The sequence below is a fragment of the Propithecus coquereli genome, unplaced genomic scaffold (genome assembly GCF_000956105.1).
Source record: "Propithecus coquereli isolate 6110/MARCELLA unplaced genomic scaffold, Pcoq_1.0 Scaffold5, whole genome shotgun sequence".
NCBI lineage: Eukaryota > Metazoa > Chordata > Mammalia > Primates > Indriidae > Propithecus > Propithecus coquereli.
The window spans coordinates 7,968,562-7,981,817 of NW_012150840.1; the positions used below are offsets into that span (position 1 = coordinate 7,968,562).

Here is a 13,256-nt window from a genome sequence, read left to right on the forward strand (position 1 = left end):
AATTTTGATAGATTATATAGCTAAGAAGACTGAGTTTTAAATTTTATCTTCTATACTTGTGGTTAATATCTCAGTTTCATTTTTTGAAACAGACTTAAATTAACTGGTCCAGTTCTAAAAGCTACTATACTATAGAAAGCTTGACATATTTGAAACCTACAGATACGTAAACTAAGTCTGTAAATCAAAATGCTACCATAGTTTGATTATACATGTTAGTAGAAGTAACTTAGATTTTTGAGAAAAAAGCATTTTGAGAAAGAAAAGAATTATATTTGCTGTTCATAATGGCATCATCATTAACATTTTTAATAAATAACTACAGTTTGTAATAACTGCTCTATTCCAGGGCAGTAACTATATGCTTTAGTTCTCATAATAAATTCCTCGAGGTCACAGATAAGTAGATTCAAGTTTAGGTATTAAAGTGATCTGTTTAAATTCTTAGAACTAATAAATGGTTGAGCTAGAATTTAAACAAATGTAGTTTGAGCTCCTACTCTGTGCCAGGGTCTGTGCTGAACACTGGCAAGACTAAGATGATCCCTCTGCCCTCATGGAAATAGTGCCGAGGAAGTCTAACTACACATCTTATGCTCCCTTGGCAGTCAGGTGAAGTAATATGAGTGAGGACATAGCAGGCTGCTAGTTGTCTGCTTTTGTTTTTACCAGTCGACAGCTCTGGTTTCATCTGGATTATGAGCTTTAGGAATGTTACCCCACCCATCATAATTTATACCTCATCTTGAGTCATGACTCTGGGTTAGTATTCCAGAATAAAGTAAACATAAATGCAAAAAGTGTGGATAGCACAAGTATGATCTGTCTTCAAGTTATACAACTATAGGAAAGTATTCCAGCTTTCTCTGATAACATTATATGTACATGTACATGTCTGATCCTTAAAACAATCCTCTTAATTAGGGTATTAGTGTCTGCATTTTAAAAGATGACAGATATTTAATTAGTTTATTTGCTGATACCCCATCCTCTGTAAAAGTATTAACCACAAACTAGCTATTTTGTGTAAGGATCAGTATAATTGCATTGTATTAGACATTCAAACACAATATGAAATAAGATAAACAATGAAAATTTTTTAGGAGTAATGTCTATTCATTTTCATAGTATCCTGGCAGGGACATGATGACAATGATTATACTCCTTTCCAAATTGGGGAGAAGAATCTATGGTATTTATATCTTTATTAGATGGCAATAATTCTGTCTAAAGAGTTTAACTTTTTCTTTTCCAAAGATTATGACAATGAGGAGATCTTAACCTATGAGGAAATGTCACTTTATCATCAGCCAGCAAATAGGAAAAGACCTATTATCTTGATTGGTCCACAGAACTGTGGCCAGAATGAATTGCGTCAGAGGCTCATGAACAAAGAAAAGGACCGCTTTGCATCTGCAGTTCCTCGTAAGTTTGGATGCATTCCCATTTTCCTGTGCTTTTCAATTTACCACCTCAGAATCTAACTACATTATGTAGGGAAACTTTTCATCCATTTCATCAAAACAATGTTGTCAGTGAAAGAGGAAGTTTTGTTTAATCAAATATTTTGACAAAAGATAGTTGTTCTTAAGAAATTTGAATTTTTCCTTGGAGTATGGTATGTGCTAATTATTTTCTGAATGAATTTCAATTTGGACCCCTTATTTCCTATTCAACAGGGAATCAGCTCCTGCTTCTTTAAACTGATGCTGAGCATATAAACTTAGATATAATCTTTGAAAGCAGAAGTTCTGTTTTAAGATTATGTAGTACCTAAGCTTATGGAAATAAACTTCAGGAAGAGATGAGTGGTAGTGTTTTAAATGCAAGATGAGGTAATTTAAAGTGTAAGCATAAAATGTATTAAGGTAATATAATGATTTAATACTAATATTAAGGTAATACAAACACATTCTTGTTGATTTTTGAATCTAGAAATAAAAAAATGTTAAACACAGACTCTTAGTATTTCTTCAATTCATTATTTCATAATCTGTGTTACAAAATAAAATTCTTTCTGACTAGCAGAATTATCCCCATCCTCACTCTCATCTATACCAGTTATTTTTATCTGATTTTGTTTGTCTAGATACAACTCGGAGTAGGAGAGACCATGAAGTAGCTGGTAGAGATTACCACTTTGTTTCACGGCAAGCATTTGAGGCAGACATAGCAGCTGGAAAGTTCATTGAGCATGGTGAATTTGAGAAGAATTTGTATGGAACCAGCATAGATTCTGTACGGCAAGTGATCAACTCTGGAAAAATATGTCTTTTAAGTCTTCGTACACAGGTAAAGCTAGAATTTTGGTTTAGAGTTTGAACTTAGAGGGCGTGTCATGCAAAGTAATCTAGTGGAAACTGTATTTTGGATTTCAGATTTTGAAATTAGGGATGTTCAGCCTGTACATGTATATATTTTCTGAAACTTAAAATACAACAAATATAGGGCTGGTATTATTTTAAGTATTTTGGAGGCTATGAAAGAATTTCCCTTTTCCAATTCTGATCTGAGAAAAATTAGAGATTGTTCTTATGGATTTAAATGCCATTGTTGAAGTATTAGCAAGTGTCACAATGAATGCTCAGTTGTATGTAATAATGAAATCTGAGTCAGTTTTGATTATTTGGCAGACTAAGCAAAAATGTCAGATTATTAACCAGTGCCTCTTAGATGCCTATTTAAAAAGATAAAGTAATTTTAGAAATTTGGGGTTTTTAAGATTGTGTTTGTTAAGGAAATTTCTAAACTTTTTCTAGGTTGCACAGGTTAAGCGTAAAACTTTGCTCAACGTGGTAGAATCGGCTGCTTGTGTCAACTCAGGCAACATAGTCAACATCAAAAAGATGTACTAAAGGAGAATTGATTCTAAAATGTCTATTCTAAAATAGCAATTAGGGGGTTCGGGGATTTGTTTTTTTAGTAGACAAATGCACTTAGGCTTTGACTCTTTGAATTATAAACATTTGATTTCAAAGAAGTGTAAATGTTTTTACTAAATTCCTTCTAAATTCTTTATATTATTTGGGCTAACATATTTTAACAAAGAACTCAGAGTAGTGGAGCATATAGTTTTATTCATCTTAATTCTTTTTAGATAGAAAAGGGCATATCCCTGTAATCTCCATTTTGGTAGAGTACTTCAGTTTGAGGATACATAGTCATGCAGTGGTACAGACAAAGTGAAAACCATAATCTCCTAATTCAAACAGATTCTGCCTTTTCTTGGATGTACGGTTCCAGAATTTTCTTTGGCATGTGTATGTGAAATTTTTCTCTGATTTTGCTTATATTTAGTGCCTGGCACATAGTAAGGCAACTGCCTCGATTCTACCTCTGAAATTAATTTTTAATATAGTTATTATAGGCCGGGTGCAGTGGCTGACGCCTGTAATCCTAGCTCTCTGGGAGGCCGAGGCGGGCGGATTGTTTGAGCTCAGGAGTTCGAAACCAGCCTGAGCAAGAGCAAGACCCCGTCTCTACTAAAAATAGAAAGAAATTAATTGGACAACTAAAAATATATAGAAAAAAGTAGCCGGGCATGGTGGCGCATGCCTGTAGTCCCAGCTACTCAGGAGGCTGAGGCAGGAGGATCGCTTGAGCCCAGGAGTTTGAGGTTGCTGTGAGCTAGGATGATGCCACGGCACTCTAGCTCAGGCAACACAGTGAGACTCTGTCTCAAAAAAAAAAAAAAAAAAAATATATATATATATATAGTTATTATAATCTGTAAGTGATCTTATTAGCAGAGTATTTTAGCATCACATAATTGCCATCCTTCAGTGTCATTCACTTATGTTTCATTACATAAAAGAGCAAACTACACAATATATTCTTACAGTGAATGATAGGGTCTTATGTGAATTGTTTGTTATGAAGATGTTTGGAATGGAACAGGATGGAGAACCCAGACATAAAACCATCCTCACATAGCCATCTGATCTTTGACAAAGCAGACAAGAACATACACTGGGGAAAAGAATCCCTGTTCAATAAATGATGCTGGGAAAGCTGGATAGCAACATGTAGAAGACCGAAACAGGATCCTCACCACTCAACTCTCACAAAAATCAACTCACAATGGATAACAGACTTAAACCTAAGACATGAAACCATAAGAATTCTAGAAGGAAATGTTGGAAAAACTCTTACAGACATTGGCAAAGAATTTATAAAGAAGACCCCAAAGCAATCACAGCAACAACAAAAATAAATAAATGTGACCTGATCAAATTAAAAAGCTTCTGCACAGCTAAAGAAACTATCACTATAATGAATAGACAGCCTACAAAATGGGAGAAAATATTTGCATGCCATATATCCGATAAAGGGCTAATAACCAGAATCTATATAGAACTCAGGAAAATCTATAAAAACAAAATCAAACAACCCCATTAAAAAGCAGGCAAAGGACATGAACAGAAACTTTGCAAAAGGAGATAGACTAATGGCCAAAAAACATGAAAGAATGCTCAACATCTCTAGTCATTAGGGAAATGCAAATCAGAACCACAATGAGGTATCACTTAACTCCCGTTGAGAGTGGCTTTTATCAAAAAGTCCCAAAACAACAAATGTTGGTATGGATGTGGAGAGATAGGAACACTCATACACTGCTGGTGGGACTGCAAACTAGTACAATCTCTATGGAAAATAATATGGAGATCCCTCAAAGCACTAAAAGTAGAACTACCGTTTGATCTAGCAGTCTCACTACTGGGTATCTACCCAAAGGAAAAAAAGTCATCCTAAAATAAAGGTATCTGCACTCAAATGTTTATAGCAGCACAATTCACAATTGCAAAGATGTGGAAACAACCCAAGTGCCCATCAGTACATGAGTGGATTAATAAAATGTGGTATATGTATACCATGGAGTACTACTCAGCCACAAAAAACAATGATGAACTAACATCTCTTGTATTAACATCTTGGGTGGTGCTGGAGCCCATTCTTCTAAGTGAAGTATCACAAGAATTGAAAAACAAGTACCACATGTACTGACCATCAAATTGGTACTAATTGATCAACACTTATGTACACATATGAAAGTAACATTCATTGGGTGTTGGGGGGGAGGGAGGATGGTAAATTCACCCCTAATGGATACAATGCTCACTGTCAGGGGATGGGCACTCTTGTAGCTCTGACTCAGGCATTGCGAAGGCAGTATATGTAACCTCAAAGTTTGTACCCCCATAATATTTTGAAATTAAAAAAAAAAGATGTTTGGAAACACTCATAGACAATATTTAATAAAATGACATTATACTCCAAGTGTATTATTGGGAAGTAATTAAATGATGGAAATTACTTTTAAAATCCAAATATCTTTTCTTTACAGTCACTGAAGACCCTCCGGAATTCAGATTTGAAACCATATATTATCTTCATTGCACCTCCATCACAAGAAAGACTTCGGGCATTATTAGCAAAAGAAGGAAAGAATCCAAAGGTAAAGTCGTTATACTATTGTACTATTCCATTGAAAGTAAACATGAAACACTCCTGGTCTAGTTTGTCTCAGTGCTTAAAAACTACATCAGCTTGAGCTTTCAAATTGATTATTCTTTCTGCAGTGTCACTTGTCCAGAAATTGCCATGGTTGCCACTGGTTGGACTATGGCAGCTTTCCAAAGCAGGGGACCTCTCTTGTTCCCCACACATTTTCTATTGTTACCCCAAAGGTATGGTAAACTTTGGGGTTCCTTAAAACTTATTAAGCTTCTTCATATGGATCTGTAACATTTCCAGGGGAATTATGTGACCCCCACCAAAGTTATCAGCAAACTGTTAGGGATTACCCACTTACCTCTTTAGATATTCCACATTCACAGAATTTAGATATTGAGTGCTGTAGCTTTTCTCTTCTTTTTTTCTCACTGAAATTTTATGTGCTGTTTTTCTTCTCCCTTTGGTCTTCTCACATGATTTGGAATAGAAAGAAATTTTTTAATTATTTTAGATCTATGCTGGATATAGTTGAGGTAGTCCATGTCATATTAAACATTATTAATAATTGACCGATATATACTGGCATATTATTAAAAAGACATTGACTTTTTATTTAAATGTGTAAAATGAAAACTCTGTCAAATGGCTTATATCAAGGTAACAAATACTCTTCCTTGTTTTTTGCTACTTATTTCTTAAATATATCTGTTTAAGGAGGGCTCACTCATATTGCCTCATTTCATTTGTTATTTCTTTAAATTTCCTTAAAGGTAGTCATGAAAAGAATACTACACTCCTGTGATTTGATTCTTGAATCTACCACAACCATCACAACCCTCCCCCTGCCCCTTCTGCCTCATTGCCCCCAGGATATCTTTTTCCACTCTACATCGATTTAACATTTCTTATTCAGTCTATATGTGGGTAATAATTGTTATTGTCTTAGCCCATCCTACTTGTTGAGCATAATTCTGATTGCTTTGTCTTGGCTAAGTAGACCAGCGAGCTGGTTAAAGTAGTGCTTCACCCCTTTTTCATTTCTGCAGCATACTTGTAAATTCATAAATAACTGAAGTCAGAGTATCAGTTGTCCATAGCACTTGGGTGATAACAAAAGAAATACAAGATATAGTCACTGGCTGTTCTTGAGGAAGAGCACAATATAATAAGGGAAACAAGGTTAATACTGTATAAGCTTTGTGTCTAGTAACTACTTTGGTAGACCAGAAACATCATCGTTGCTCAAGGAAAAGGTTGTAAACTAAGGACCAAAGTGCACTCCATTCTATTGTTCAGCCTAATTTTCTATTTTCTAACATGCCCACTTGTTTCTTGTTACGCTATTCTTTTCCAACAAGGATTCAGTATCGTACAAAAGGCCATAGACTATTTCAAACTGTGTTAAGCAACTTGCTTTTGGTTGGTCTCTGGTAAGGTTTTCCTGGAATTTTTATCTACTTTATTTTGAATTGGCCATCCTAAATTTTCAACTTAGGTTAGAAAGATGCTGATTATACGTGGTTTTTTTTTGTTTGTTTTTTTTTTTTGAGACAGAGTCTCACTCTGTTGCCTGGGCTAGAGTGCCGTGGCGTAAGCCTAGCTCACAGCAACCTCAAACTCCTGGCTCAAGCAATCCTCCTGCCTCAGCCTCCCGAGTAGCTGGGACTGGGACTACAGGCATGCGCCACCATGCCTGGCTAATTTTTTCTGTATATTTTTAGTTGTGCAGCCAATTTCTATCTATTTTTAGTAGAGACGGGTCTTGCTCTTGCTTAGGCTGGTCTGAAACTCCTGAGCTCAAACGATCCTCCCGCCTTGGCCTCCCAGAGTGCTAGGATTATAGGCGTGAGCCAGTGGGCCCAGCCCATCCCACAAGTTTTGACATTATATTTTTAATTATTTTGTTAGAAATACATTCTGATTTCCCTTGTCATTTTCTTTTTTAACCCCTGGGTTATTAATGTTATTTAATTTCCGTCCATTTGGAAATTTTAAAAAATGTTTTATTGATTTGTAATTCCATGTGGTCAGAGAATAAACCCTGAAAGATGGCAGTCTTTTGAAATTTGTTGATCATTATTTTTATGGCCCAAAAACTATCTTGGTGCATGTTCCATGCACCCCTGTAACAATGTATGTTCTACAGTTGTTGGGTAGAAGGTGGTGTATCTCATTGTCTTTTTATTCCACTTGTATTTTTATATCCTTTGGTATTTCTAATAGTGCTTTATTACTCATATAATAGAAATACTGAGTGAAAACAAATCTTCAATTTTAACTTTGAAACTATGCTAGCTAAGAAAGTGATGGTGTTACTCACTGGATATAAAATATAACTACTCAATCAGTTATCTAATCTGTTCTGCTAGTATGGGGGCTTTGCTTGAGAATGGTTAACTGACAGTCACTTTTGCCTAAAGGGTAATCTTTTCAGGTCAAAAATTTTTGAGGTAAAACATTTTGTTTCATTTTAGGTATGGACTGTAATCTGAAAAAGAAATTTAGACATAAAATCTGAATTTATAAATTATATAAGCCATTTTGGCATAAGGTAAAATAATAATGCCTTAAATTTAATAATAACTAGGTGGATTGGAGCATAGCATTTACATTTCAGCACTAGCACCACAAAGTTTCAATTCTATATGGAGTCCTAGAATATTATTTGAATAATCTTGAGCTTTGAGTAGACATAAGTTTTGGCAAAAATGTCACAGTGTATTCAGCTACAATGGTGAAGTAGATTCCCTGCTAAGGAACAAAGGGTTCTGTGTACCATATTCAGATGCACAGCATTCCAGAATAAAAATTAGAGAGCCATATAAGAAACTGCCTCAGGACAAGCCAGAGCTGTCATATTTTTAATATATTTTTCTATTGTTACAGAAGTTCAAACAGTTGAATGATATAAATTGTTTTGTAGTGTGGGTCCAATATAGTATTGATGTGTAATATTTATATCTGAGACATTCTGTCTTGGGTTTAATTAGTTCTCTTCATTGACAGGAGTGACATTGACAGTTTTCACTTTCTTAAACACATATGCCTGGTAATCAGAAGGTTCCGGATAAGTTTGCATGTAGCCTTGCCACCTGCTTGCCTGTGTGAAAGAGCCTTTTCCTTTATTCAGTATTTTAAAGTAGCCTGCTCTGTGTAGTTTTCCAAACTCTGTTAGGATACCTTTTTGCATCTTAAAGACCTCCTTTGTGTATGGAAAACAGAGCAGCAATATAAAGTATTAGCCTGAGTTTTTCCCCCAAAAAATATATTAATAGATAAGGTTATTAAATCTTGGACTGAACAGCAATGTTTTCATAGAAAACATTGATCCTTCTCTTTTCCCATAATGTTTACTCTACCTAACTCTGCAATAGATATAAAGGGCAAGGGCTCTTTACAGGACCCAAGAGTAGATGGCACTTTAGGTCCTTGCCCCAACCAGAAAGGTTTCACTCCGTGTTATAGAACATGTTACTACTAGGAAGAGGTTATGACGTCCTTAAATGTTTGTAGGGAATTCAAATAACAGCCTGCACTCTTGAAGCCTATAGTCTTATTGGTGAGGTAAGACAGAAATACATGAAAACCTAAATAGTAGTATAAAACAGGATATCTTGAGTCCCAAATGATTCATAATGTGAGTCCTGAAGATGCCAGAGCAAAGGAAGCCACTGGCCATGGCAGGGTTGGAAAGGAGCGCCTGGAGTTGAGTATGTAAGGTCACTCCCTGTAGTTTGACCATTTCTGACTCATCCTGTATTTTGGTAAGGATAGGAATTACCTCACAGTTTTCATCTTCTCTTTGCAGCCTGAAGAGTTGAGAGAGATCATTGAGAAGACTAGAGAGATGGAGCAGAACAATGGCCACTACTTTGACACTGCGATTGTGAATTCAGATCTTGATAAAGCCTATCAGGAATTGCTTAGGTTAATTAACAAACTTGATACTGAACCTCAGTGGGTGCCGTCCACTTGGCTGAGGTGAAGGAAACATCCATTTTGTAACATGTTGGACTTGGTCTGGCAAACTGCCAATGGGAAAATAGCCCCAACACTTCAGCAAGATTGAGGATAAGGTGGAAGGCAGCAGCAGAAGCTGTAGACCTGTTCTTAGCTCTCCTGAACTAGTGAGAAGAAGGTCCCCTCAGGCAATTTGTGCCTAGCATTCTTTATTCTCTATACATGGTTTTAGGGGCTCTTGCCTCATTCGGGGATTCTAAATGGAAGCTTTCAACAGAGTAATTCCATGTTATCCTGTTAAAACCTTTTGTTTTCACTTAACTAAATCTTTTCTGCTTAGTCATAATTTCCATGAAAAACTTGTATGTACACAGAGTCCATGTCCCACATAGTTATAAATATCGATGTTATTTAACACTTAACTTAAATGACTTCATGGCAATATTGGGGGGGGGAGGTGCTGTGCTTCTATGCACTGGGCAAGACAGTATTTGCTTAGGAGACTAGTCATCAGAAATACTTCCTAAAAAAGAAAAAACGGTGCCACTTTGGTTTGGAACCACTCTGTTAGGCTTGAATTCATTTGTATGTCTTTGAATTCTAAAGAAAGAAAAGAAAACGAACATTCCATTAGAGGCACCAATTTTTATGCTCACTTTGTGGATCAGATTGCACACTTGGCTGACTAATCTAGTTAAAGGTATACAAATCTTTTAAAGATAAAGATTTTGAGTTTTTTTTCTTAAATTGTCACAACCAGTTTGCTGGCCTTGCTTCCTTTCTCTGATCTGCATAGTACAATAGAATGTATAAGTTACATTTTTATGAACGGTAGATGTTCATATAAACTGTATTGACTGTTAAGTTTCTTCCTCATGATGCAAATAGTTTTTTATGTACATGGGAGGACATCAGCACATTTGACAGTTTTTATATTGTTATATATGAGCACAATATAATTCTATGACTGTGCTATATATGTAGGTATTAAACTGGAATTCTGTTGATGAATATAGCTGCTGTACTGTATACTAATGTTTAATTGACAGACGGTCATTGATAACACTTGTTCAGCATTGGAATAAAAGTACGTATATCCTAGGGAAATAGGACAATTGACTTTGAGATCAGAAGGAAAGGAAGGACCTGAAAGTCATTTGAACATTTTAGGAAAAGAACATTGCAGAGGGGTGGTTATCAAGCCTATAGAAATAGGTTTTGTCTATGGCCATACCACCCTGAAGGCACCCAATCTCATCTGATGTCAGAAGCTAAGCAGGGTCGGGCCTGGTTAATACTTGGATGGGAGAAATAGGTTTTTATCCTAACAAGGTCTTATGACCAAAATGCAACAGCTTGCTAAATCATAAAAGAAATGTTTAAGCTAATGGGATTTTTGTACTGTCTCTATAGCTGTAGCTTTAAAATTCAGTGTCCATAATTGGCGTGGAAAATTATTTTGTAGTCTTTTCAAGCCTTTAAAGATAGTGTGATGTGTGACAAGAAGCCTCAAATGTGAATGCCTTGATTTTATTTTTATGGTGACTTTAGCTACAGCATTTCCTATTCCCAAAGCTAAACACTGGAATAGTAATACTGACTTGTCATTTAATTTAACATAAGCAACTGTTTTTAATGAGTAGTTTGTCTCAGTGTCATGTATATATTTGATATTTTTTCTCTTCTACATAATTTTATTTGAACAAATGTAGACAGTTTCTATGTTGCCTTTCTCTGTTCAAATTTGCGTGGCCTATTAAAAGTTGGCCAGGGAGTGTCTTATTTGGAAATATTTTCAAGATAATGTTCCTTAGGAGGAAAGTAACATTCCTGGGTTGAGGGCAGAAATGCCATACATGCTGTCTCTTCAGGTCTGAAACACTCCAGCTTATAGCAGGAAAATGCAAAAAGGTCACACCGATTTTCAGCATTGAAAACTAGGAATATCCTTAGCACTTAATCTTTTCAGTTTTCCACAGTTTACTTTCTCCTCAGGAATGAAAGGTAGAGTCAGTGGTTGACAGTGGAGTTTTGTGATCTCCTTATTGTGACTCACAACTGTTTTCAACCCTAAGATCTAAAATATTGACAGTTCATGTTAAGTTAGAGTGAGCTTTTAGGTAGGCAGTGAGTGGTTGTTGTGCCACTGCAGACAGCAGGCCTATACTAGGGACATGTGTTGTCAATACTCAGACACATGGCTTTAACAAGCAGATCCTGTACCAAGGCACATACCATGCCATACTTTTAGGAAGTTGAAGGTGACAGGTATTTTCAGGATCACTGAATATAATTCTCTGGATATTTTCAGGATCAGTGAGTATAATTCTTAACTCCATCAGCAATGTTGGAGAGAGAGAAATGTTTATGTCCCAAACTTTTCTAAATTCTAGTGATGAAGACGTGCTGATATTCAACTCAGTCCCTAAACAAAGTAAAAACTGAGTTGTTAATGACTTCCTCAATAAAATATGGAAAAAAGCCTTGCTATACGTTCTACAGCCACTCTGGCCAGTTCCATTCCCTGTCCTCTGTGGTTCTGATTGGAGACCTCAGTGTGGAGGAGGTCTTAACCACTTTTTATAGAAATGATACCAATAGCTAATGAAATGTACTTGGAAAATCCAAATAAAGAAATATCTTTATTTCCTGCATTTTTACATCAGAACAAATGGAGAGAGAATAGTATTTAGACTAATCCAGATTTGCTTTCTATGAAAATCTAATGTCTGGATTATTTTCCTTTTATCATGCCTAAGGAATGACTATTGATAAGGAATAATTTGAATGTAATCTTGTGAATGTGTGTGGAAAATATAAACCAGGGATTTAGCCTTAATAAAGGTAATCTTCTGACATCTATTGTTAATAATCCCCCTTTGTTACTCATATCCTGTATCTGCACTCTGTTATTTTGAGATGTCATACTGCACACTGTATTGTAAAAATAAAAAGTAGAATTATATTTCAAATAAAGCCACTGAGTACTTTCTCTTGCTGTGTTATATCCTGTACCATTAAAGTTTTCCACACGTGAAAAGACCACCCTCCTCTTCAAGTTTTTGCCAGAAGCAAGACCGTTGGAACCTCTGGGTGAAACACAAAATACCTTTTAATTTGTTCTTTGTGGTAGAGGAGTGCCCCTGTTGACACAGATGTAGGTAGGTCCTGATTCCTTAATTAAACAAGCAACTAACTGTTTTAAAGATGAACAACTTAAGGCTGTGAACTTGGAAGTTTTCTGGGCAAGGAGGTATGTAATACTCAGGCAAATTTACATTGTATACAGCCAGGGATTTGAGGACACTGAGGATAGCATGTGAGTTCTTGGCAAATATGCAACATATAACATATTTCATTTGAAATGAAATGAATGGAATTCTTCATTTCTCCCTTTTTCTAAGATACTCTATCTGCCAACGGACACAAATCATATAACAAGAAGTTTAATGCATTTACACACCCGTTACCTGTTACAGTCCAGTTTCTGTTCCTATTCATTAACCTATTCCCTTTCCCTATGGATCAGATCACTACTCCACACAGCAAATTATCTGTCCACTGTTTTCTCTTGATTTTTTAACAAATGCTAAACTTTAAAATCATCTGTACTTTTGTAGGTAATTTAACCAAGGCCAATAAATTCCAGAGCTTTAAGATAATTTTTGCCTCCTCCAGAGGCAATGCATAGTGCTTAAAACCAAGGGTCTGAAATCAAGATACACTTGACTTGCACTCCTACTATACTGTTTGACCTATCAAAGCCTCAATTTCCTCATCTGCAAAATAAAGATGGTAGAATTTACACTTCACCAGGCGGGAAAATTAGATGTAAAACAGTT

General features: G+C 35.8%; 1 protein-coding gene across 1 annotated transcript in view; it reads left to right on the forward strand.

Moving 5' to 3' along the window:
* The window catches only part of MPP5 (membrane protein, palmitoylated 5 (MAGUK p55 subfamily member 5)), a 59,890-nt gene extending 49,807 nt beyond the window's left edge, over positions 1–10,083 (forward strand). Inside the window, exons 9-12 of the mRNA XM_012656041.1 lie at positions 1,258–1,425; positions 2,090–2,292; positions 5,345–5,455; positions 9,263–10,083. Coding sequence (XP_012511495.1) covers positions 1,258–1,425; positions 2,090–2,292; positions 5,345–5,455; positions 9,263–9,439 — 659 coding nt within the window. The 3' untranslated portion in view covers positions 9,440–10,083. The remainder of the gene's footprint in view (positions 1–1,257; positions 1,426–2,089; positions 2,293–5,344; positions 5,456–9,262) is intronic.
* Positions 10,084–13,256: the final 3,173 nt, after the last annotated feature.